This window comes from Carassius carassius, chromosome 24 (assembly GCF_963082965.1).
Source record: "Carassius carassius chromosome 24, fCarCar2.1, whole genome shotgun sequence".
Taxonomy (NCBI): Eukaryota; Metazoa; Chordata; class Actinopteri; order Cypriniformes; family Cyprinidae; genus Carassius; species Carassius carassius.
This window is the reverse complement of record NC_081778.1, coordinates 21982877-22007775: the sequence shown is the minus strand read 5'-3', so window position 1 is coordinate 22007775 and position 24899 is coordinate 21982877. Positions and strand designations below refer to the sequence as shown.

Genomic DNA, 24899 nt, shown 5'->3' with positions numbered 1-24899 from the left:
GAGGGATTAAATGGACTGAGGTTTGTTTTTGGTTTTCCCTTGAGGATCTTCAGACTCATCTCTCTCTCTCTCAGTTTCCCCTCCCTGCTGCCTTTCCTTCAAGGAATATGGCCAGGTTCATTATTTAGCTGTGCTCTTTTTGACAGCTGGGTCGGAAGGAGAATAGGGCTTTAGTGTGTGTGTGTGTGTGTGTGTGTGTGTGTGTGTGTGTGTGTGTGTGTGTGTGTGTGTGTGTGTGTGTGTGTTGCACGTGGGTATGGAACAGCAGGCTAGAACTGAGACCTGACAGAAGACAGGAGGCCTGTCGGTGATGCCTGCAGGAGCTGACAGCTGATCACACTGTCAGTCAAGGGAGCTGTCCGCGCTGGAGGCTAACATACACAACACCGTCAACCTTCTCTTTGTCGTTCAGACCATTCTTCCTGTCAGTCCTTCCACAATCCTCTTTCCTCCCCTTTTTTCTTTCCCATTTCTAGGTATCCTCCAGATCAATGTTTTCAAAGCATCTTTTTCCCATCAAAGGTAAATGCATCCATCTTCTCCTCTCATCAAACCATCAGTCTGCTCTTCTAACTCTTCACATCAACCATCTGATTTGTCCCTGTGCATTTGGACCCAAAAGATTTGTGTATTTCCAGGTGAAAAACAAAACAAAACTAATAGATGTCACGATAATTTCCCATTTGATTGATTACATTTAGGATGGAAACTTTTTTGTATTAAATTATGGATTATCTAAATAAATATGCACTAATTTACATACATTTCCATAACAGAAATCACAATGAATAAAGCCAGATTTCAAATTCTTGGTTCGGTCCCATATGCAAATGTAATATAAACATAAACCGTTATTAAATTTTCATATTCATGCCATATGAAAGAAAAACTTATGAAACCTATTAGAAATTGGAATAATTTCAGTTATTAACATGAATTTCTAGCTCATACAAATATGTACGGTTACGTATGTATAATACATTTTTAGACATATACAGTATATCCATCCTAAAACTTGTCAATACATTATTATATAAGGAAATATAAAAGATTGTCATGTATTTATTACAAAAAATCTAAATAAATATTGGTATATATATATATATTGTTGTAATAAAGTTGCATATAAATAAAATAAATATTGTTGACATGTAGTTGCTACAAATAATAACAAAAAAAATTATATAGATATTATATATTGCCTTAGGTAACATATATGGCAATATCACGTTTGATATAAGACAATTTTGTAAATTATGTTTCTGTATGGATTTTACTGACCAATTAGAGTTTTTTTATGAGTTTGAACTCCATAAATCAGAAAATATTCACCACGTTTTTAGCAATAAAAATTGTGTACAATCAGGCAAATGATATATGAACAAACAACCTCTGTAAAAAAAAAAAAAAAAAATCGATGGAAAAATAAAACTGGAATGTTTGGTATTTGTAAATGCTACTTAAGTGGAGATTTCTGGATCAATGTGTGAGAAAAAATAATTTTGAGAAAATTGCTTTTAAAGATATTTATTACAAGTGAAATTTATGGATGCAAATAAATAAAGTGCAATGAAGAATTTGAAAGTTTCCTTTTTTTCACTAGTCTGAAACAACACATAATAAAAAGCCTAAAATCTCAAAATTAAACAGTGCATGAACAACAACAATGAAAAATGTATTTGCCTGAAGTTTCTTGCCTTAAATTTTCATCAGTGCATTTGCAATTGAGACTGACAAGGTTTTTACAGCTTTTCATTATGGTCATAAATTTCAGGCAGAACTTTTTTTTTTAGGGTAAAATTAAGTGGCAATCAAAGAAAAAACGTGTTATTCAAAATCAGTTGTCTTCTCTATCTGCCATTCAGCTCTACTCCTAATGAGAGTTTGGCCTGTGATTGCCAAGTGACACTTCCATAGAGGCTTCAATTCACCCATGAGACAAACTGACAGGACAAGTCATTCATCGATGCAAATGCCAGCCAAGACGTTGTCATATGCATCTGTTTCCCTCTGTGAGCCCACCACTTGTCCATGGACAGCCAGAGGCACGTATTCTTTGGAGCCAAGCCTGCGCGGCGCCTTCTATCCACCAGAGAGGCCAGGAGGACAGGTCATGAGGGAATGTGGCCATTTACGATGAAATAAATGTCACAATCGCCACATTCTCAGTCAATTCTAAAAGACAAATGTATTATTCAGAACATCAAAACAATGTCTTTCTTCCAGACTACAAAGGATTGCTTCTCAATGCCTTTTACATAAGAAAAAGAGTAACCAGAGTGAGGAAAAGTGAGAAATTGTGAAATTATAAGTGACCAAAAATTATTTTAGACCTTTGTGTATATGAGTTCAGATGCAAAAGCCTCTAAGTGCCATCTGAAATTTTCTTCTAAAATTAGCATTTTTATCAAGTTCCTATATTTATGTTAGATTATTCCATTTGAATTGCATAGAAAAGGACCTATACATTGCCATTAGAGTAAATGTACTGATCCTAAACATAGGAGCCTGATAAAAAAAATGCCCATTTTAGATAAAAATTTTAGATGGCTCTTCATATATTGTACATATATTCTTCTCTTTTTAAAAATAATTGTTTCCTGACTTTGACTACATGTCATTTCCAGCTGAATGTGGTGAATAATAAACTGTAAGTGACATTTAAGAAAAAAAGAAAACATATTCTCCTTTCTGGTCATTAGTCTGTGAATAATTTATGTGCAGACATTATTAGGCATAATATGCATTTTTTTTTTTGGGTTAACACAAAACATTTGTACCATCTTTTGCGAGTTGCATCTAAATGTAGCATCTGTCCAACCATGCCTAATATGGCTAAGCCTACTGTCTAGACATAATTTTGTGTATGCCATATTTTTAAATTCAAGATTTTTCTGGAGTTGTGAACAGAGAAGACTCGTGTTTTGTTGCAGTTTGTTGTTTAGCTCACAATTCTGGATAGTAATGATTAAACTCTGATCAAATTTTCTATAAATGACGTGTGGTAGAACTCCACTTCCCACAATGCATTGTGTAGAGGTGAAGCGGATGTTTATATTCCGCGTGAACGGTGAAGAATGTGCGAGTAATGACAGCAGCAGTGAGAGATGGATCGAGAACGCAGAACACACTCCGCACAAAACTCCAACACACCATTGATTCGTCTGTGAGTTGACATTGTTTTTAAGTCCGTCAGTACCGTGTGGCATGGCATGACAGCCTGCGTTTTTATTTAGCTGATTAATAACCCAGCCTGCGCTATAGCTCAGCTTGCTAACAGTTCCTCTTTTCTTGTTAACGTTACATTTTAAACGTTTCGATCACATAAAAAGCCACATATGGTTAAACGATATGGTGATGATAGAGCTAGCAGCCATCAGCAACAGCTTTCAAGGCTAATATTACCGGGATAGTTCACTCCAAATATGAAAATTCTGTCATTACTGGTATTAAACAACATGTATATTTTTCTGAACTCTGACGTAAGCTAAATATAGTTTTTGAGTGAACTATACCTTTAACTTGCTATGTTTGTAGTTATTCATTGAATGGCTTCCACAATTTTTTTATTTACTGTTTGCCAGTAATAAGCATGATGTTAGTTTGTTGTTGTCTTAAACCACTAGAATATACTGTGGAAGTAACAGAAACACATATTAACTGGAAAAAAAATATTGTAAACCTCTCTCAACAGGAAGACTTATGACAGGTTTTCTTTGTTAATTTCAATTCAATTAAATTCAAGTTTATTTGTATAGTGCTTTTTACAATACAAATCGTTACAAAGCAACTTTACAGAAAATTACATTTCTACAATATTTAGTAGACTTTTTGGTTCATGCCAGAAGTTATGGAATACAGTTTATGATATATATTTTATACTGTTTGCATGTCCTTGGATAAAATGAATATTCTGAACCATATGCAAATTAAACTTTCAGAAAATATTTTTTTTCTTCCGCATTTTGGATAAACAAGCCAAACAATCTGAACAGGAATACACTTACAAATGGATGTACAAGTGTCAGTGTTGTAAGAAACTGTGGTCTGCCCGACCCAGATTCCACTCTATAATAGAAATTTGATCATGCTCAATTCCCAAATTGGCTTAATTATTATAGAAGAGAAGAAAGTCAACAGTTTGTTTGTTGCTGCACCATTTGGGATAATCACATCCTGATCAAATGGTGACCAATTGTAAAATGGAAATAGGTGTGGGACACTGAGAACCATCTCAGACAGTGGGGTGTTGGAACTACATTAACAAACAGATCACAGCTGTAATGATAGGAGCATCTTCATTTACATTAAGGGAAGCAAACTCTAATTGTATAAAAGGTTTGAGACTAGGATGTTCGGGGGTTCATTCTGACTCCAGGCACAACAAGTACTTTATCACTGCTATGCTGCAATAAACATCCTCATTGAAATCTTCAATGCCCTCATAATTTTTTCTTATGGTGTTAATTTGTTATTATTTCTATTATTATTGCATTAATATTTTTAATTTATTTTTATATTTTTTAAGTTTTGACTTTAATTTTAGTTGCATTTTTAGTATTTTTATGTGCTTTTGACTTTTTTTGTATTAAACTGTTTTTGTTGTTGTTGTTTTTTCAGTTTTAGTTTAAACTTAGTTAGTTGCCAAGGCAACAATTCTAATTTTCACTTAGTTTGTTTAATATGTATGTTTTAATTCAGCTCTATTTTAAATGTTTTTGCCGTTTTAGTTAACAATAATAACTTTGCTGTCAATGCATTTATCTGTATTTGTTTTTCTGAGTAAATAGTTTTTCTGAGAAGCTTGGATTTAAACCAGAATGTTTCCTTTAGCTTAGTTTAAAACATATAACGTACTTTATGTATATTGTTCATAAACCCATTCTTATGTAAATTGTCACTGAATGTATTTACGAATAATATACAAGATTAATTTAACTTGTGTTTCATGAATGAAGCCCATTAAATTACTTTTCTTCCTTCATGTGTCAGGGTTCTCACAGTCTTTGTGTGATTTTGTTTGTGTGTGTCTCTCTATAACCCACAGGTCATGCATGCAGTTTGGCCTATAGCCTGTACTGTGTAGAGCCTATCGTGCTGCAGTGCAGGGAAGAGAAAAGTGCTTCCTGACTCAAACCCGGTCCTGCTGCTCCATGTTTCCTATGCTAACCCTTCTGAGCATGTTTTACTATATCTGTCTACGGCGGCGCTCCAGGAGCGGGACGCGGAGTGAGGCGTTGGGTAGCAGGCGGGCGGTCGAGCTGGGCCAGCGTTCGGCGCTGCCCGTCACCGTTGAGGTCGAGCAGTATGGCAAAGAGGTCCTGGACTTCAGTTCTCACTATGGCAGTGAAAACAGCATGTCCTATACCATGTGGAACCTGGCGGGAGTGCCTAACGTCTATCCCAGCTCAGGAGACTTCACCCAGACGGCTGTGTTTCGCACATACGGAAGCTGGTGGGAGCAGTGCATCAGCTCTGCTACCCCGTTCCGTCGTACGCCGCCCAATTTCCACAGCTTGGACTACCTGGAACTGGCCTTCGAGGAGCCCGTCTATCCCACAGCTGTGGAGGTGCTTGAGACCTATCACCCCGGGGCCATTGTCAAGATCCTAGCGTGCTCGCTCAACCCTTTCTCCCAGAATCCTCCAGCTGATGTGAGGTAAAATGTTATATGTGTGTACCTGAATTTGTAAACAAAAGGTTGTAGGTTCTAATCCCACAAAATGTGATCCATGGCATTTAGCCCCAGGTTGCCCTGCCAGTTACTATAAGTTAGAGAATTCATCTTTTATATGTTTATTTATTACTATTAGAATATGTTGTCCATTTATTAGTCGTTAGGAGTCTATATATTTCTTGGATTTATTTCACTCATTAAATGTTCATGTGTTTTTGCTTATTTTAACAAAATTCATTAATTCTAATTAGGGCTGTCACTTTTGTGAAAAAATCATTTTCGATTTTTAAGACATTAGTGTTCATTGAATCGACTGTAAAATCGATTTTCCATGTCTAAAAAAAAAAGACGTTTCCTTTTTCAACGTCAAATAACGGAAGAACGTAAAGAGAGCGCTGGAAACGCACAAGTCAGCAATATTTCATATTTATTGGCATGAAGTTTCGTGCAGAATAACAAACAGTAACAGGAGTGCAACATTCTCGAAAAAATATATATGCAGAGGGGACGGCTGCCATAACAAAAGAAAAACATCACTGCAGGCTTCAACCCGGCTGCATTTATAATTTAGGCAATTCAAAAATCTCCAAGATTATTTTAAATAATTATTCAATCCATTTCAAACAACTGTTCAAAAAGAAAACGCGCTCTGACCGCACTGATGTCCCAGGGACACTCAGGTACAGCTGCACAAGGTGGGGGTATTACTGCCAATTTTCCCCCACAAAAGCCAGTTGCTGTCAGCTTGCAAAGGTCCTTTTCATAACTCAGAATCTCCTGTAATTAGATGCGCGAATGAGGCGAATTCGCGTCTACCGCGCCGCGAGACCTCTTTACATTGACTTAACATTGAAATCATTCGCGTCAGATGCTCTATTCGCGCTTGGTGTGAACGCAGAGAGCTCGCTTTCGACGTCACTGGGTCTTATAGGCGCGTAAAATTGCTGGTATTTTCTGTCTAGCTTTCGCAAGGCATACTGCACTTTTGGAATTCTTTATTTTCTTTTTCTGCTTGTTTGTGAGGTTTGTTACATCTATATTTTTTAATTGTGTAATTATTTTAAAATTTATAGTGTACATATGTGGTTAAAATCGATTCCCTATTTTCATTTTCGAACTAAAAGTGACAGCCCTAATTCTAATTCATTGTAATGCATCAGTAGGACAATAAAAATTGTATTCCTTAACTATGTAATTTAATAACCGATATTACTAAAATATATAATAACCAATATTACTAAAATATATACATATTATCATGTTTTTTTTATATATATATATATTTATTTACAGTGGGTATAGAAAAATAATTTATCAAATTAATCACATTTTGTTGCTTTGCAGCCTGAAATGAAGACACATTTTTGTTTTTTTCCAGCTATATTTATCCAAGTGAAAGACATAACGCCAACATGTTTGAGAAAAAATTAAAATACAAAATGCCATTGTTTGTGTTTGGAGTATGATCACTTTGTTGCATTTTTTGCAGGTGGGAGGTTCTGTGGGCTGGCAAGCCCAGCAAAGCTTTGACCCCTCAAGCTCGCCAGTTCTCCCCCAGCATCAGGCAGATCAGTTTTGCCAGCAACCTGCTGCGCCTGGAGGTGAACAGCACTCTGTTGGATTACTACACTGAGCTGGATGCAGTGATCCTGCGAGGTGTTCGGGAGAGACCCATTCTGGCCCTCTATAAGATCCCTGTCATTGACATCAATGATCTGAGTGACAGTGAAGAGGAGATCAGTGATGCGGGAGGCCTCTGCTGCAGGTCGGGTGGAGAAAACAGGCACAACATGGGGAATGGCTACTTTGATAGGCTCCCTTATGAGGTTAGCATTGGAAACTCTAACTGTAATTACTCATGATGATGCCTGTGAGCTTTAGAATGCATAGGAATATGTAGTTTGTGCCATTTACATGATTAAAAAAATAGTATTGTAGGCCAGATAGCAAAGATTGTTTGTGGGTAACAGCACCAGTTGGACCACAAAATGTTGAAATCTTCTATGTACCAGATAGATATTGAAAAGGAATACTTGGGATTGTGTCTAGTTCCTCAAGCTCCAACTTGTGTGGTTGCAGTAGGTCTTTTTCAGATAATTAGAGACCATTTTATTGTAATTTAAAAATACCTTTCTGATTCGTAACCCCTCATTACCGGCATGCAGCTCAGATCTCTTGTCCAAATCACTGCCAAACTCACAGTCTCGTTACAGCATACACGAAACATAATCTGGCCATTATCTGCTAATTGATATCCAGCTTCACACTTATACCATTGTTCACTCTTCCTAACAGTGCACATAGCAAAAAACAATCAGTGCCTTCACAAACGTCTTTAAAATCTTAGTGTCTCTGTCTTTACAAGTAACTATTTAGAAACACAAGAAGAATATTTAGCATGCCATGTTTTGGTCTGAGGGTTGCTGTTTGTTTGTGCCACTTTAGCTAATCCAGCTGATTGTGAATCATCTGCCGGTTCCGGACCTGTGCCGATTGGCTCAGAGCTGCAAGCTCTTTCACAAACACTGCTGTGACCCTCTGCAGTACATCCAGCTCAGCCTGCAGCCGTACTGGGCCCGGCTCACAGACGCCTCTCTGAGCCACCTGCAGAGCCGCTGCACCCTCCTGCAGAGACTAAACATGTCTTGGACGGGCAACCGTGGAGCCGTGACAGCCGCTGGTTTCTGCAGGTAATGGCGAGAGTCTCTTATCCAGATATTTAAAGTGTTTTGATCTACCAAATGTGCCGTAATAGTCCCTCCATCTCTGTCTTTTTTCTCAAGCTTTATGAAGGCCTGTGGGCTGAGTCTGGTGTGCTTGGAGCTGTCATGCTGTCATTTCCTGACTGAAGCATGTTTAGAAGTGATCGCCCAGACGTGTCCGTGCCTCCAGGAGCTCAATTTGGCTTCCTGTGACCGTCTCCAACCTCAGGCCTTCAATCTCATCACAAAACTCCCTAATCTACGCAGGCTCGTGCTGTACCGCACAAAAGTTGAGGTGAGAGCAAGACTGAGAAAATGCGAATGACTGATCTTCATGTAAAATTCTGATTCTCGAGTAAAAAGCATTTGGGAAATATAGGTTATTGATCCAAAAAAAACTTTTCATTTTTATGTATTTTTAATTTGTAATTACATTTCATTTGAATTTTCACATTTTGAATACAAATTTAAGTCATTATTATAGTTCCACAGTAATAGACAGGAAAATAATAATCTGTGATGCACATTTCCTCAAATATGAGACAAATTCAAATTCTGCTGTAACGCAGCATATAAACAACAGACAATGGTGTCATTATTCTATAATTCAGTTTTTTGGAGTTTTTGTCTACATAAAATGTTTTTTGTTTTTTTCATCGGGTGAACAGTCGATACATTACTAAACAACTGTACAGTCCATTGTATGTCTGTCCTCACAGCCTTGTTTTCATTCTTATCAAAATCTAAGGCTATGTTTACACTAGTGCATTTTTATTTTAAAACATAACTTTTGCTACAGTTACGCCTGTCGTTTACACTACTCACTGTTTTCGACCCTCAATAACGGAGACTTTTGAAAATGGTGCAGACTCCATTTTAGTTTGAAAACTCTGGGGTTGCGTTTAATTGTAAATGGACCAAAACTAAGACTTCTGAAAACTATGGTGTGGCTGCCCACATTCGCTCTGCGTATTCTTGACAACCATGTAAACAATAACATCATGCTCATTGTAGTACCTGTATGAATGGTCACTGTAAACAATGTTCGTAGGTCGGCAAGGAGGAGGCGGGAACCGGCGAAAATTCAAATAAAACTTTAATAATAAAATAAACACAAAACAGCGTGACAGCCCCTCGTGGACGACTGTCGCGCACAAAATGAACCAAAACACAAAATAAAGTCCAGGCTTGGTCATCTTTCATGTTGCACTGTTGTTACTGTTGAAACTGTGTATCATTTTAAAACACAGTTTTAAAATGAAAATGCACAAGTGTAAACGGGGCCTAAATATGGTTCTACCCTGACAAAAGGTTAATATGCAGCTATATAGAAGGCCACAGTGTAGTTATGCAGATAGTCAGCCAAGATAATTTGCTTGTTTTCAGTTGTGGGAGGGTCCACCGTGAGGCACAGCCAATCACAACATTTTATTTCCCTGCTGCAGTACAACAAACATAAATACACGAGAAACGGAAACTGTCCCTCTTCTATACAGATTAGATGGACATTGTGTTTCTGTACCCCATTGTATACTTCAGTAATTGTATAATGCATAAATTGTGTGATGTTCTCTGTATTTACTGCATCACATCTTTATGACTGTATCCATGATTAAAGTGAAAGATTTGGGTTGTGATAATGATGGTTTTTAACATCAAAGCTGAAAATGCTAATTACTGATCCATTCAATTTTGTGTTCCACCCAAGGTTGTGTGCATATCCTTTGTTTATTTTACCTTTGTTTTATACTAAATCATTAAAAAAGCGAGTTATCCTGGGAGTTGCTATTTTAAGCTGTTGTAGTTACCTGTCCTTCTAATTATACAGCATCAGGCCTTGGAAGTTAATTATCACCTTTAAATCAGTTCTTCATGGTGATACAGGCCCAAGTGTTCCTCTAATGTAGCGTCGTCCCATCCCTCTGTGTGTTGTTAACTGTGAATCAGCATTTGCATTTGTATTAGTGCCACATCCAACAGGTATAATGTTTCTGTAGCTTTTTTGTAGTGATGGCGACGGCACTTAAACACTCTCGAACACACAGGCGGCAGGCTGTGTCTGTAGCAAACCCAACTGTCTGTCATCATAGTTCTAGGGATCTAGGGAACCTAATGGTGTAAATAACGATGGAAATATACACCGAACTAGCTCAAAGAGAACTGTCAGTCTTCAGATGGTTGAGTTTCATTTCACGTGACTGTTTTTGAAGCCAACACAACAATGAAAACAATGACTATATTCTCTTAGTGGTGCTCTCATGACACTTCAGCTTTTTAAATCAAAACAACCTCCCTTTTTTTTTTCTGTGAAACATCATATCACTCTACCTCTGATGCGAGTATCAACCATGTGCACCAGACTGTGAGGTCATATAATAGTTTTATTTTGACACATCTGTTTAGAAGAATATTGAATAGCGGAGTTAAATGTGTTGTCATCTATAATTTGTGATATCAAATGTGCATTTCTTTGTCTCCTGTAACTCCACTAGCATGTGAATAGAAGGTTATGTTATTCTTTCATTAGTGGTGTGTGTTAATCATCACTGTTTTCTCCATTTTATTTCTTTCCACATGCAGCAATCAGCCATATTGAGCATCCTCACATTCTGCCCAGAGCTCAGGCACCTTAACCTGGGAAGCTGTGTCATGGTGAGTCCACTGGACAGTGGAACTGATTTGTAGTTGGTTTATGGCTAAAGCCAAGTATGCAAATAACAATGGTATCCATTAATTGTATTGGTCAACATAAAAAGGCTCTTGAAAATAATGTTTTGGCATTGTGAGAATAAAGTCTTCCTTGTGTCCACCTTATTTATATTTTGTAATGAAAGAGTCGGCATGACAATGTTTAACTTTGTTTAATGAAAAAACGCTTCCAGTGTTAGTCCATTCTGGTTATTTTAGTATTATTATTATTTTTTAATTGTGGGGCCAAGCCCTGAAAGTTTACAGTCGGTTTAGATTATTATTATTCTTACTGAATGGAAGTCAATGGCAGCTCTATGAAGGGAACATAGGAAAATAATGAAATTTGGTACACTTGTAGTTGTAAAGATGGTCATGAATAAATTTAAGTTAAATTAAATTAAAATTTAATTTAAGCATTTAGCAGACGCTTTTATCCAAAGCGACTTACAGTGCATTCAGGCTATCAATTTTTACCTATCATGAATAGTGATCTGACCAACTTTGGGGTCTCAAGGACCAACTCTATAGCACAACCATATAACTTTTGAACCCTTAGATCTAGCAAAATTAAACTTAGTACATTTCTCTCATCATGCTGATCACATTCAACATCTTACATTCAATTCTTCACCCATTACAGTAGCAACCATTTTGTACAGTACAGTTTTTCAGGGTTTTTTTTTCTCACTACTCTTATAAGAATTGGCTCATATGATCTTTGGACTGAGCCACACAAAAATTACTGAACAGATTATTATTTTTTTTTTTAATTCATCTTCTTTAAAAAGTTATTACATCACAAAATCAAGGAAGACTGCCAAAAATTGGTTCAGAGGCTGTATCTCGGACGAAGTTTGCTCATATATGCTTATATGCTTAATTTAGGGACAGCATCACCTATTGGTCATGAGATATATAAAAATTACTTTTGAATGGTTAATCAGAAAATCTTGGTGTCGACGGATTCCTTTTTTGTTGCGGTGCGGAATCCATGGAAAATGATTTTGAATTTGGTCATAAAATGCGATATCTTTTAAATGATTTGAGATATCAGCATAACATTTGGTAGTCTTCATCGTCATCATGTTCTGAAGCTACCAAACTAAGTCTGAAGTTTTAACACCGTGCCACTTTGTGTTCCAGAGATTGGATTGTGTTCCATTGTCTGTTTTCTCTGTGTCATTACATTCCTTGGTTTATGCCGATTTCGACAATATCTCATTTGTCATTTTCCATCAATGTGCCTGTCCGCCATATTGAAATAAATGAAAAACTTTTTTTTCAGTACTCCTCCTACAAACTTTGTCCAATTTTTTTCCAAAATTTGCACAGGTGATATATGGACCGAGCCGCACAAAAATGACTGAACAGATTTTTGATATTCACTACTGTTCCCAAGAAATGCCTCTCTGAATTTGACCATGTCTAGGTTTGTGGTGTTATGCTAATGTCAGTAACATGCTAAGTTATGCTTTTGTGTGTTCATTTTCACACTGAAAGCTGTCCTTAGCAGCATAATTATTTCACATCAACTGAGTGACACAAGTTGTAAAGTGACATAAAGTGATCTTTCAGGTCTTGGATTTGAGTCCTGTGTGGACCATGCCCAAACCACATTGTGTGAGATTTTGTGCCTTTTTAAGAAATAACTTATTTAAATACAAAATTCAGTTTATTTACGTACAAATTATTAAACAATTTGAATTGCATGAAAGTCCACCTTCCCAGTAGCTTAACGAGATTCTCCAGATCCTGAGGTCATGGGTTCAAGCCCAGTGTGTGTTAGCATTTTGAAATTGTTTATGTTGAGGGATTTCGATTTCTTTATTATCTGGGTGAGCATTGTACTTATATTTCTTTCTTTTCTTTTAGAAATAAATATGTTTTTGCTCATTTTGTGTTCAATCTCACCTGTACTGCCAACATTCTCTTCGTTGTTTTTGCTCCTCCGGCTTTGCACTGCTTTTTCTGCCCATTTGGGGCTTGGCCCTGTATTGCTGCTTGCAGCTATATTTTATTTTTATTATCATAAACGCACTGATTTATACCACAAATAGTTTTACTGTTTAGTTCACTTTTTGCTTTTTTATATTCCAGATTATTACCTGTAGTGGATAATGAATTGAAAGTCTTGTAGGAAAAAAGCTTACATCCACTTTAAAAATAAGGTGTACATTATGAATTTATTCACATAATTGAATGACTTTAACCATATAATTTGACTTTACTCTTGTCGTTTAATATTTGATCTCATTGATTATTGATCTCATAATGTTACACATTTATTCTCAAAACATGTATTTTTGAAATCTTGTTTTAAGAGTTTTAAAATGATTTTTTGTTTGTTTGTTTTATTTCAATACGGCACATTTTAGCTATTGTCACATACTATCCATACTAACCAGCATGCAAGATTAGTTTTAGTGTATCTCCTAATAGTAATAATAATAATAATACATTGAAAATAGTGTATCAAATGGACTCAAATGGTGTACTATTTTTATTTTTAAGTAGGCATCCGTGTATGTTTATTGGGATATTATTGCCCACAACCCGATGCAAAAGATTTTTTGCATCAGAGTGCAATTTTATGATGTTATATACTCTGAAAAATAAAGGTTCCAAAAGGGGATTTTCGCAACATTCCAGAGAAGTGCCATTTTGGATTCCCTAACTAATTTAAGAACCTTTCAGTAAAATTTCTTAAATTATTTTTTGCTTAGTGTAAAGAACATTAAAAAAAAAATTCTAAAGAAGCTTTTTCCTTTCCAAAGTGGCCTAGTCAATTTTAATTTACCCTACTACTTGTGGTATGTGGTATGCAAATCGGTATGTTCCATTTCAGCTGCAGTAGCATTGGTTTGTCTGTTCATCATCATATGGTCATAGAATAGCTTAGATACAGTCAATTATTGATGAGTGGTTCACTGTAGCTACATGGTGATTCATCACAGATTGAGGACTATGATGTGGTGGCGAGCATGCTGAGCGCCCGCTGCCGTTCTCTGCGCTCCCTCGACCTGTGGCGCTGCAGGAACCTAAGCGAGCGCGGTCTGGCAGAGTTGGTTTCGGGTTGCAGGCTCCTGGAAGAGCTGGACCTGGGTTGGTGCTCCACGCTTCAGAGCAGCTCGGGCTGCTTCCAGCACTTGGCCCGCAGTTTGCCCCGCCTACGAAAGCTATTCCTCACTGCCAACCGCACCGTGTGCGACTCTGACCTGGAGGAGCTGGCCGCCAACTGCAGTGCCCTGGAGCACCTTGATATACTGGGTGAGATAATTATTATTATATATATATATTTTAAAACTGATCTAAGATTTAAAGGAACACTCCACTATTTTTGAAAACAGGCTCATTTTCCAGAGTTTTACTGTTTTCGAATCCATTCAGCCGATCTCTGGGTCTGGCGGTAGCACTTTTAACTTAGCTAACATAGATCATCAAATCTGATTAGACCATTAGCATCTCACTCAAAAATTACCAAAGAATTTTAATATTTTTGCTCTTTAAAACTTGACTAATCTGTAGTTACATCGCATACCAAGAATGGCGGAAAATGAAAAGTTGCGATTTTTCTAGGCTGATATGGGTAGGAACTATGCTCTCATTCCGGCGTAATAATCAAGGAACTTTGCTCCTGTACCAATGGGTGCATAATGATATTATTAGGACTTTTTTCAGGTGCTGTGTAATATCACTGAGCCTGCTGCACCCATGGTATGGCAGCAAAGTTCCTTGATTATTATGACGGAATAAGAGTATAGTTGGTTGGTCTTAGTACACAATGTAACTACAGAAGAGTCATATTTCAAATAGGAAAAATATCTAAACTCTTTGGTAATTTTTAATTGAGATGCTAACGGTCTAATCAGATTCAATGATCTATGCTAAGCTAAGCTAAAATTGCAAAAATAGTGGAGTGTTCCTTTGAGGATTCAAACCTGAAATACATTTTGGGTGAATTATTCCTTTAACTCTTTTTAACTGTTGTTTTTCAGGCACACGGATGGTGAGCCCTGTCTCTCTGCGGAAATTACTGCAGTGTTGTCCTCAGCTAAAGCTGTTGGATGTGTCCTTTTGCTCGCAGATCGACTCCCGCTTCATCCAGGAGCTCAGTGGCCTTTTCCCAAATGTGTCCATCAAGAAGAGTTTCACTCAGTAAAACTCGATGGGTCCAGAGCAGGAGCAGCATTACAGGATGGTCTTAAGACCCTGGGGAGAAGGGTGGCACATGGTGCTGTGAACTTGCTGCCTTGAACTGAATGGAGCTGTGAACTGCTGGTTCAGAGAGGTTATAGATGTTTCACTCGCTCTTAGTTTGAATGGTCTCGCTATGTATTGAATCTCAGACATTTCATCAGACCTCAGTTTCTGATATTAATCTCAGGGTTTTAATTTTGAGATGTTTGTAGTATGCTGTACTACAGCCGAATGGTTTCGTTTTAAACGTACTTATTCAAGTGTTTCAGTACAAATGTTTAATTTGCTTTGTTAAATGTTGTCAAATCAATGTTAAATGTTGTGAAAAAGTGTACTATGATTAATTATTGATTGACTATAAATTCAGGGCCACGTTGACTTGAATCGTGGGCACAGAAATCTTTTGTGGCAATACCTTGTTTGTGTGAAACTTTGCCCATATCTTGAGTCAATCCTGTTATGCACATGTACAAAATAGGGCAAATACCAAAATATAAGCTCTTCTATAGGCTATTGCAAAACTTGACGTTTCTTTTTACAAATGCGCATGCTATCCGGTAGATGACATATCCTTGTGCCTTAGTTTTAAAGAGAGAAGTGCTTTGTTTGTTTGCTGGTCGTCTATATTGTGCTAGGCTAAATTGTGATTTGCCAAAATCACCCTAAACCAAAGGGTTTTTCTTTTTTCTTAATACACTTTCATTTAGAAAAAACAGATGGCAATGTACTTTATTATTTAAAGGTGTACAACTATTCAAGTCAAAACAAGGATTAAGGATAAAATGTTTAGTGCTTTTAGTAATAAAAGTTTTTTTAAGTGCCATATATATATATATATATATATATATATATATATATATATACACACAAGGTTTTCAAGTTCATTTGACTTGTGCTTTACTAACAGTATAAAAAGCACACCCTGTAAACAAACTCTAAAGTTAATTAGAAGCAACGTAATGTTAAATAGATTGTATTTATGTTAAATTGTACAGTAGCTACAGTGAATTATTTGTTGTCATTTTGGATATTGTATTAAATTTGTGCCATTTGGAAACGGGAGGCATCATGTCAGATCTGAGAGTGACAGTCGACGTCTTGGTTCAATAAAGTGAGGCTTAATATTTTGTGTGCTTGACTTTTTTTTGTGATTGTTCGATTATAAAATAATTGATCTTATCACTAGCGCTAAATCACACATATTATGTTTGGCAGGTGGTTGGTCTACTCTATACTATTCCCACCCATGAGATTCATTAATTTGGTCAAGCTGAAAGTCAGAAACTTCCCTGGACTTAATCCCTCTGAGTTTAACGGTGTATTAATAATGCATCTGGCAGTGACAGTCTCATTGGACTAACAGCGATGTAATGAATTGTTTATGTCTACTTTAATGATGGACTGAGGAGCTCTAACGTGCCCTGAGGAGCTAGAGGGATGCAGTTAATTAGATGAAACGATTTCTTGATTTCTATACGGAAAACTGTCATTACAACCCTGTAAATAGATCAACAGCAGGAAGTGAATTTTCTAATATAAAACTTGACCCATCATAGATTTTGATTCACTTTTCTAAGCCTAATCAAACATTATATATATAAATGCAATACACTACAGGTTGTGCTCTACAGGTTACCTCTATATTCATCTTAATTTCTAATTGTTCATTTATATAATTATAAAAGCAAAAAAAATTAAATACAATATACACAATAATTTTTTGAGAAAAAAATTAACCAACAGGATTCTTTAGAAAATGCAAGAGCTCCCATGCAAGCTGCTTAATATAATTTGATAATAAAATTAAATGAATTTTCTTTATATTTAAAGTTTTCTTTATAGCTGAGCTGCAATATATAAAGGTGTTTTTTATTATTATTTTTTTATTTAAATAAAAGATAAGCTGGACATTTAAAATATTGTATTCAAAATACAATTTCATAATCATAGTTCTGAAACAAAATTATTCTCAAACGCTTCTAGTATTTTCAACCAGAATAGCTTATGTTTTGTGGGGAAACCAGGATTAATTATGATTCCTCATGATCCGTGGTATGTGTAACATTAAACTGTGCAAATAAACATGGAAGCATATTGAAATCAGAGAGCACCGAAGAAAACCGCGGAATGATGATACAAGTCACCATGTGCTGCTGTTGTTACGTTCAATCAATGTTGCTTAGGTGACTTAGAATAAAACATCACTAGATGGCACTAGAGGATAAGGATGACCGTTTCACACGGTATTAATAGCTCAGTTCTTGACAAAACGTCCCGTTTTCCCAAATATGGAGAAAATGTTATCACTTTTAAACTTTTTTAACTAGTCTAGTTGTAATCTATCTATAATTTATCTGTTTTTTCGAATGGGAAATGTACTGGGATTTGCACAATTCACTTATTGCAAACCTTCCAAGCAAGCACCACGAAAAACATGTAAAAACAACTTCAAAAATTCAAATCCGTTCACTAACATTAATCGACACAATTATAAAAGCTATTACGAAGACGACATGATGTTTCACATTATCAGTAAAATAGATTTTTGTGGTTTATTGTTGTCAAAATTATATTAAAATTTAAATGACTCCAAACTTATTAACTTTATTGCAAAACACGCGAAATAAATGAATGCCACAAAAGAAGGCCTATACTGAGGCCCACGTTTTGATGCCACAATCTAAGCGACACCTATATAATAATAGCAGGCTACTTCATCTATAACTGGTACTTTACAAAATCTACGAAATGTAAATCGAACTAGTTTAGATTTTCCAAACACTGGCCGAACAAATGTTACAGTCCCTTTACCACAACAAAAATAAAATAAAAATACAAATAAAAAAAAATATAAAGCGCTGTGTTAAACGCAGAAAGACAGTAAAGTTTCGGAAACACATCTCGGTATCAATCATCAATGTCTCAGGGTAAACTATATCATATATATCATATAAAGTGTATATATATATATATATCATATAAAGTGTATATATATATATATATATATATATATATATATATATATATATATATATATAAACTTTTTCTATTTCAGGTAAAATAAACAACATTTCTCGGTTTGCATTTGTTGTGGCTTACTAATTGAACGCTCTAAAGTTCATTTGAGATTACGCTGACATATCAAACCATTTAAACGTACAGTGCAGTTTTGCTAATTCTGTTTCACATTTTAAAATTTCGTTTAAAAACTTGACCGAGACGTCAATCAATACAAGCTTTGTCCGCATATTGTTTACTACCGACGACATAAAATGTTAGGTTTGAAAATAATAATAAATAAAAACATCATATACTACAATATAAAATTTCTATCACAACCTCTGCGCATTTTATTATACCCACAAAATCATCCAGTTCAACGTTTGATGGAGTCTTTCTGAAAAGAGTAAATAAACCACAAATAAATAGCTCCCACAGTATTTGTAGAATTACATGACAGTTTGATCAGTTAATGTATGTAAAATGTTGCATTTGAAAAAAAAAGAACAATAATAACAGATGTCCCTGGAATTTCTGTGGAAAAGATTTACACCAACATATGAATTAAAATATAAGCAAAATAATACAATAAGAAAATAATAATAATAGTAATAATAATAATTTCTGATTGTTGTATTGTATTTACACATAGTGACGTATAGCAAGCCCATGGGAGAAATCTTCCCATTTTTCCAATCTTCCAGTGTTTACATTTTCAGTAAATCAACACTGCTTCGTGTCCCTATAAATGCGAACCGGAACAAACTAAATTAGGAACTATAAAGCATAAAAAAACCAAGAAAAAAAAACAGAACAAACCCAGTTACATCCAAACTCCAAACATCATTTTACTGTATAGCACTGATGCTGAGTAAACGTGGAGAATATTTAATAATAATAGCTTAATAATACTAATAATAATACTAATAATAATGCTCGTGTTTTAAATTGATATGCTTGATAAATGATGGAAATATAAAATACACAAAAACGCTACGTCATATGAAACAATGAAGTATCGTTTGACTTTAAATGAAAACACTGCAGGTCACATCACTTGCTTTTCTCATTCACCACGATACTGTGTAAATACTCTCTATTTCAAAATAATTAAAAAAGACATTCAAATGTTTGAGATATATAATATTGAATTCGTTGGGTAGAAAATAGTGCTAACATTGTTTACTATACATAACCATATAGTAAAGTCAGCTCATAATTGATAAAAATTAAAAATCAGCTGAATGTGGGTTAAAAAGCAACAGACTTCCGTAGGAGGACATAGCACGCAATATTCGGCTGACTATAAATATAAATGCAAAATATACCGAGACTCTAATGTTAAACAAATAAGACAAACATAAAATAAACAAAACCTTTTCCAACTTCTAAATAATACGAAAAAGTGCTCATGTGAGAGAATAACGTAGCTATGTTCTTTGAAAATTATACAATATTTACAGCACTGTGTGGAGTCCTGTGAAACAATTGTATTTTATGGTAATATGACTAGATCGAAGGAAATGCCAGGTTTCTATCGCTAGCCCTTCGGTGACGTGTCTGCAGCTCAATACTGGAAGTTTCTTTTTATTTCTTTTCAATTTAGACCAATACGTATTGATAAAACCAAAACAACCAGAATCAATTGGGTGAGATTAATTTCTTGGCGCCAAGACTACAACATCTGTTTAGCGTGACCTTGCATCTCACTGTGTCTCTAGAACTGATACATAACCATGCTGTATTTAAATACCAATAATAATAATAATTTTAAAGGCATTTTGATCCCAAGAAAATGGGAGAATACTGTGTGGATGCATGTCACACTGATGTTGTTGTCGTTTTTTTCAGTCGAATCGATGTTCACCCTCAGTCGCCCACAACAAAAGTAAAAATGGCGAGTAGCCTACTTGTCAAATGCTGCAGCACTAGTCACTTTTCAGTCTAATCTCGCAAAATAAGAATGCAGTGAATGGGTCTAGATGTAAACAACTGGCTATGGGACACCCATGCTCGCGTTTGAGTAGGAATTTTTCGCTCGTCTCAAAGTGTTTGATAAATAGTAGGGTTACACCTTAAAACTGCGTCTTTTCACAGTGCTGGGTATTCACAGAACAACCGTTCTGTTTGCTCGCGCGGGGAACGCACGGTCCCCTCTGTTGCAGCAATACGGATTTGGAGTAACATTGAAGACGGATAAAATCTGCTCTCCCGCCTCAGTAGTCTAAACCGCTGCTGCTTTCACTTTGGATAGCTCCAATGTGAACATAATTATAAATGAAGACCGAGGCAGTCAATATGATAAGATATGTCCTTGATTTTGTATTGTTTTTGTCTTTTCTCACTGAACTGGCGTCTGAACCCCGTGATGCGGCGGCGTGTCTCCGTATACGTCCTCGGTACCCGGTAGAGGTCCGCCGGGAGGAGTCATCCGTTTCTCTTTCTGTCTTCTGTTACAAAACCAAACCCTCACCACCTCTTTTTCCAATTGCAAACTGTCCGCCAGCGAAGTAATTTCCGAGGCGGCTGGCTTTGGGCACTTAAGGAAATGGCTCTCCAAAGCCCCTTTGACGCTTACCTCGATGGAAGTCCTCTTTTTCCGTTTCCTGCCCTGCGCAGCAATCTTGTCCAAGCTCGTGGGGCTGCCAGATGTGGAGTCTGCCTCCTCCAACCACTTGTTCAACAAAGGCTTGAGCTTGCACATGTTTTTGAAGCTGAGTTGCAGGGCCTCAAACCTGCATATCGTGGTCTGCGAAAACACATTTCCATAGAGCGTTCCCAAAGCTAGTCCGACGTCCGCCTGCGTGAAGCCCAGCTTGATCCTCCGCTGCTTGAACTGTTTCGCAAACTGCTCCAAGTCGTCCGAGGTCGGCGTGTCCTCGTCCGAGTGGTCGTGGTGACTCTGGTGCGACTGGTGCTGGTGCTGGGACGGTGGATGGCCGTGGTCGCTGAGATGCGGGCTGTGGTGGTCCTCGTGCGCGTCGCGCATGCTGTGGTGGTGGATGCCCTGGCCGCTACCCGGGATGAGACCGTTCAAGCTAAAACCGGGCTGCGAGTAAATAAGGCTCTGTCCGTTCGAGGTGGCCATGCTGGGGATGTGAGCTGCCGTCGTTGTTCTCCATGCCCTTGAATCGTGATGGTTCCCGAGTGTCTGATGTACCAGATGGGGTGGCCGCGACTGATGCTGTAAATTGCTGGAATTGTGCATCTCGTCCCGGGGGCTCTGCACCGCTGGCTTGATGTCCTGCTCGCCGAGGGGACTGGACGACCACGGAACTCCTTCTCCGTGTGACAAGGCTGTTATCCACTGGTGCGCGTGGCTGAGCGGGTGACTGTTGCTCTGCAGCGAATAGTCACTCTGCAACAGGGTTTGCGCGTCCCTGTAAGCCGTGGCTTGCTGCATGCTCCCAGGCTCCGAGTGTACAATAGATGGGCTGGAGGTTAGGATATTGTAATGATTGGATGCTGTAGTCGCCATGACTCTCGGAGCCGGAATGATCGCTCCTATTAAAGGAACCTTGCATTTGACAGTTACTCTTTTGCCACAGGCGTCTCCCAGGCTCTTTGCCAACTGGACGCAGCGGCGCGCACCTGAGCTCCGCCCCACGACGACACTCATTGGGTGGAAACGGATGATGGATGCGTTTTTTGGAGGCAGATTTCATTTCATTGGATGCTGGAGAGTCTAAACAAACGCTGCCTCTTTCCCTCAAAAGAACTCAGTGTCCCGGAGCACCTCTGAAATGTGAGGGACCGACGGGCCATCAAGACCGGAGCGAAGAACATCAAAGGTTATGATTTTTATAACTTGGAGAGAAATTAATTTCAGACGTGTCTGTTATGGAATTTGCGATTTTATGTGTGTATGTATGTATGCTATGTGTCTTATTTAATGGAATTCATGCAATAAATGAAAACAGTTTTATAGGATGTCATTTCATATATTTATTGATTACAGTTTCTGGGTTTCATTTGTCAAACAAGGGAAGCTATCTAATTTATCTAGCGTGATGTTAACTGGCCTAACTATGAAGAAGTATTTGGACAACTTTACGGACTTATCGGAGAATTAAATTAAAGTGTATTAAAGAAACTTTTTTTCCCCATCTTTAGACCAGATATTAACTAATTTAAAAACATTACTAATTTAAACTAGTTTAAAACATCGTTTGTCTCATTTAGGTGTTTGATTTTGAAGAACTGCCACAAACAAACCTGGGCCTTCATGAATAGCTACGTTTTCTGGCCATCACATGCAATAACTGGTTATGAGTGAAGTGATGCTGTATCTGGAGCAGATTAGTGTTAGAATAAAAAATTGTAACTTTATAAAAGAAAGACCCCCCCCCCCCAACAGAAAACGAAACACAAACATTTATTTTGAGCAGATATTTCATTTAACATTTTAACATTTATTATAATGTAAATAGGCTTGCATATTAATGCACCTTACATCAGTTTTAAAGTGATACTAAGAAAGAGAAACATGATGTTATATTATGTTGTCATTTTTCTCTTTCAGAAATAAAGAGCAGAAAATATGTTGCTTGCATATATAAATTGTACTTTAAGATCTCTGTAAAGCATAAACAAATAAAAGCAGATATAAGTGTATAGGACGCGTATTAAAAAGTGAGTAAAAGACAGCTTCAGTTAATAAATAGGTAAGAAAGAAGGTAAAAACTCTCATAATAAAAATGTTTTTAGGTATAAATTGCGTGCACCTTATCTGATCTCAGATAAAACAGAAATGCCGATTTGATTAAAAGAGAAGTTATAATTCACAGAAAGAAGCACATGCTTGAATAGTGGCTCTCTGAAACATAACTTTATTAGGCGCTAAGTGCAATATTTTACTTTATCTCATTTAATTACAAATATAATTATAAAAACAACTATTAGCCTACTCCAAACGTTGCAAAACTTGTCTTTTAATTAAAAACTGCCTTATAAATCTTTAAAAAATAGCCTATCTATTTTTTTTCCTCTGGGTTTGCACGGTGTACAAGTCAAAGGAATATTTCAGAGGGAAAACAGTGGGCTGTTTGGGACCGCAGCTGTCTAAAGCTGACCAGCTGGCTTCTCTGTGAGCCTCTGTAAAGAAAAGCACACGACATTGTCCAAGGAGGGGGACATTTTTTCAGCAGCGCTGCTGGTTGCTATAGAGAGCAGTAAATTAAACAACGCCTCACACGTCACAGTATCGCCTCCTCTGGAAGGCCCTACGTAAATCAGGATGGATAATGGACAAAAGACAAAAAGAAACACGAAAGCCAGAGAGAGAGAGATCATCTGATTTTAAGGAACTGTTTAAAGGTAGTAAATAAAGTGTAATTTGCACAACTGATGAACTTTGTAGCAGGGCGTACAGAACCATCCAATTACGCATCACTGAACAACAGCCTACATAATAAAACAAGGTAGAAATACCAATAAAGTTCACAATGTACGCCTTCAATAACAGTAGTTTTGTCTATATCAATAAAAAAACCCAAATAAAAATATTTTAACTGCTATTGAGAAGAACATCAATAGTATATATCCTGATTCATCCTGTAGCTCAATTGGTAGAGCATTGCGCTATCAAGCGTAAAGTTGGGGGTTCGATTCCCCGGGAACACGTGATAGGTAAAAATTGATAGCCTGAATACACTGTAAGTCGCTTTGAATGGGAGCGTCTGCTAAATGCATTAATTTAATTTAATTTAATGGAATGCCAGGAAAAAAGTTTGTGTGTGTGTGTGTGTGTGTGTGTGTGTGTGTGTGATTATTTTGGACATACAAATGTTCATTTTGTTTGAATTGGTCCAATTTATTTGTTTCCAGAATTGAGGGCCTGTAAGCCTTAAATTCTTGCTGTAGGCTACAGTGTGGTCTCTATGACTAAGTTTATATATATATATATATATATATATATATATATATATATTGTGGAAGAAGCAAAAGAGGTATAGATAAAAAAAAGTAGGCTTCTTTAAAAAAAAAAAAACCCTTCCCGAGGCAGCCACTAATTAGTTAACAGGTAATGGATGGTATAATTGGGGGTTAAAGGGCGTTCCAAAAATGAAAAGAAGAAAACAGAAAACTTTAAAGACACGTTCCGGAAATTCATCCGCGTAATAATGAACATCATTGTAGCGTAACAGTGAAATCACCCAAATCAAAAGAACATTTATGGCAATTAAGGTTGTAATTCAGAGAATTACCACAACGCCACAGAAGCTTAAATAGTCGTGTTGGGAGAAAACCAAAGCACATTACTTTAATGGTATAATATGCAAACTATGGATAGTTCAATTACATGGCTTAACAACCCATAAATGATGCGAGTCTTGTTATTTGGACTGTGGGTGTATGGTAATTCATTTGGAAGGGCCAGCGCTCTCTCAAATACAGTGAAATCTATTTCTGAGCTCCGGGAACCGCTGCCAAACTACATTTAAGGGAATAAAAATTAATGACAGAGAATCTGAGCGTTAAATTAACAGTAATTATATGACCCGCATGCTGTAAAGATTCCATTTTTAATGCTCTAATTAGGTAACTGTCTCCCCATACATCAACATGTTTCCCTCTGTGAATTTTCACACAAGATCCCGGTCATGTTCAAATAGGCTACTGATTGAAAATAA

At 36.8% G+C, this 24899-nt stretch overlaps 2 protein-coding genes across 2 annotated transcripts; one reads left to right on the top strand and one right to left on the bottom strand.

Annotated features, from left to right (window-relative positions):
- Window positions 1-3038: 3038 nt before the first annotated feature.
- Window positions 3039-16396, top strand: fbxl4 (F-box and leucine-rich repeat protein 4). Its single transcript, XM_059508081.1, has 8 exons — window positions 3039-3166; window positions 5048-5659; window positions 7167-7503; window positions 8123-8367; window positions 8461-8674; window positions 10960-11031; window positions 14025-14337; window positions 15066-16396. The coding sequence occupies exons 2-8, from the start codon at window positions 5154-5156 to the stop codon at window positions 15227-15229; spliced, it is 1851 nt and encodes a 616-aa protein (XP_059364064.1). The 5' UTR covers window positions 3039-3166; window positions 5048-5153; the 3' UTR covers window positions 15230-16396.
- A 1965-nt stretch (window positions 16397-18361) lies between these two features.
- On the bottom strand, window positions 18362-21857 carry pou3f2b (POU class 3 homeobox 2b). The gene has a single exon (XM_059508080.1). It carries the CDS (start codon window positions 21743-21745, stop codon window positions 20609-20611), a length of 1137 nt encoding a protein of 378 aa, XP_059364063.1. The 5' UTR covers window positions 21746-21857; the 3' UTR covers window positions 18362-20608.
- Window positions 21858-24899: the final 3042 nt, after the last annotated feature.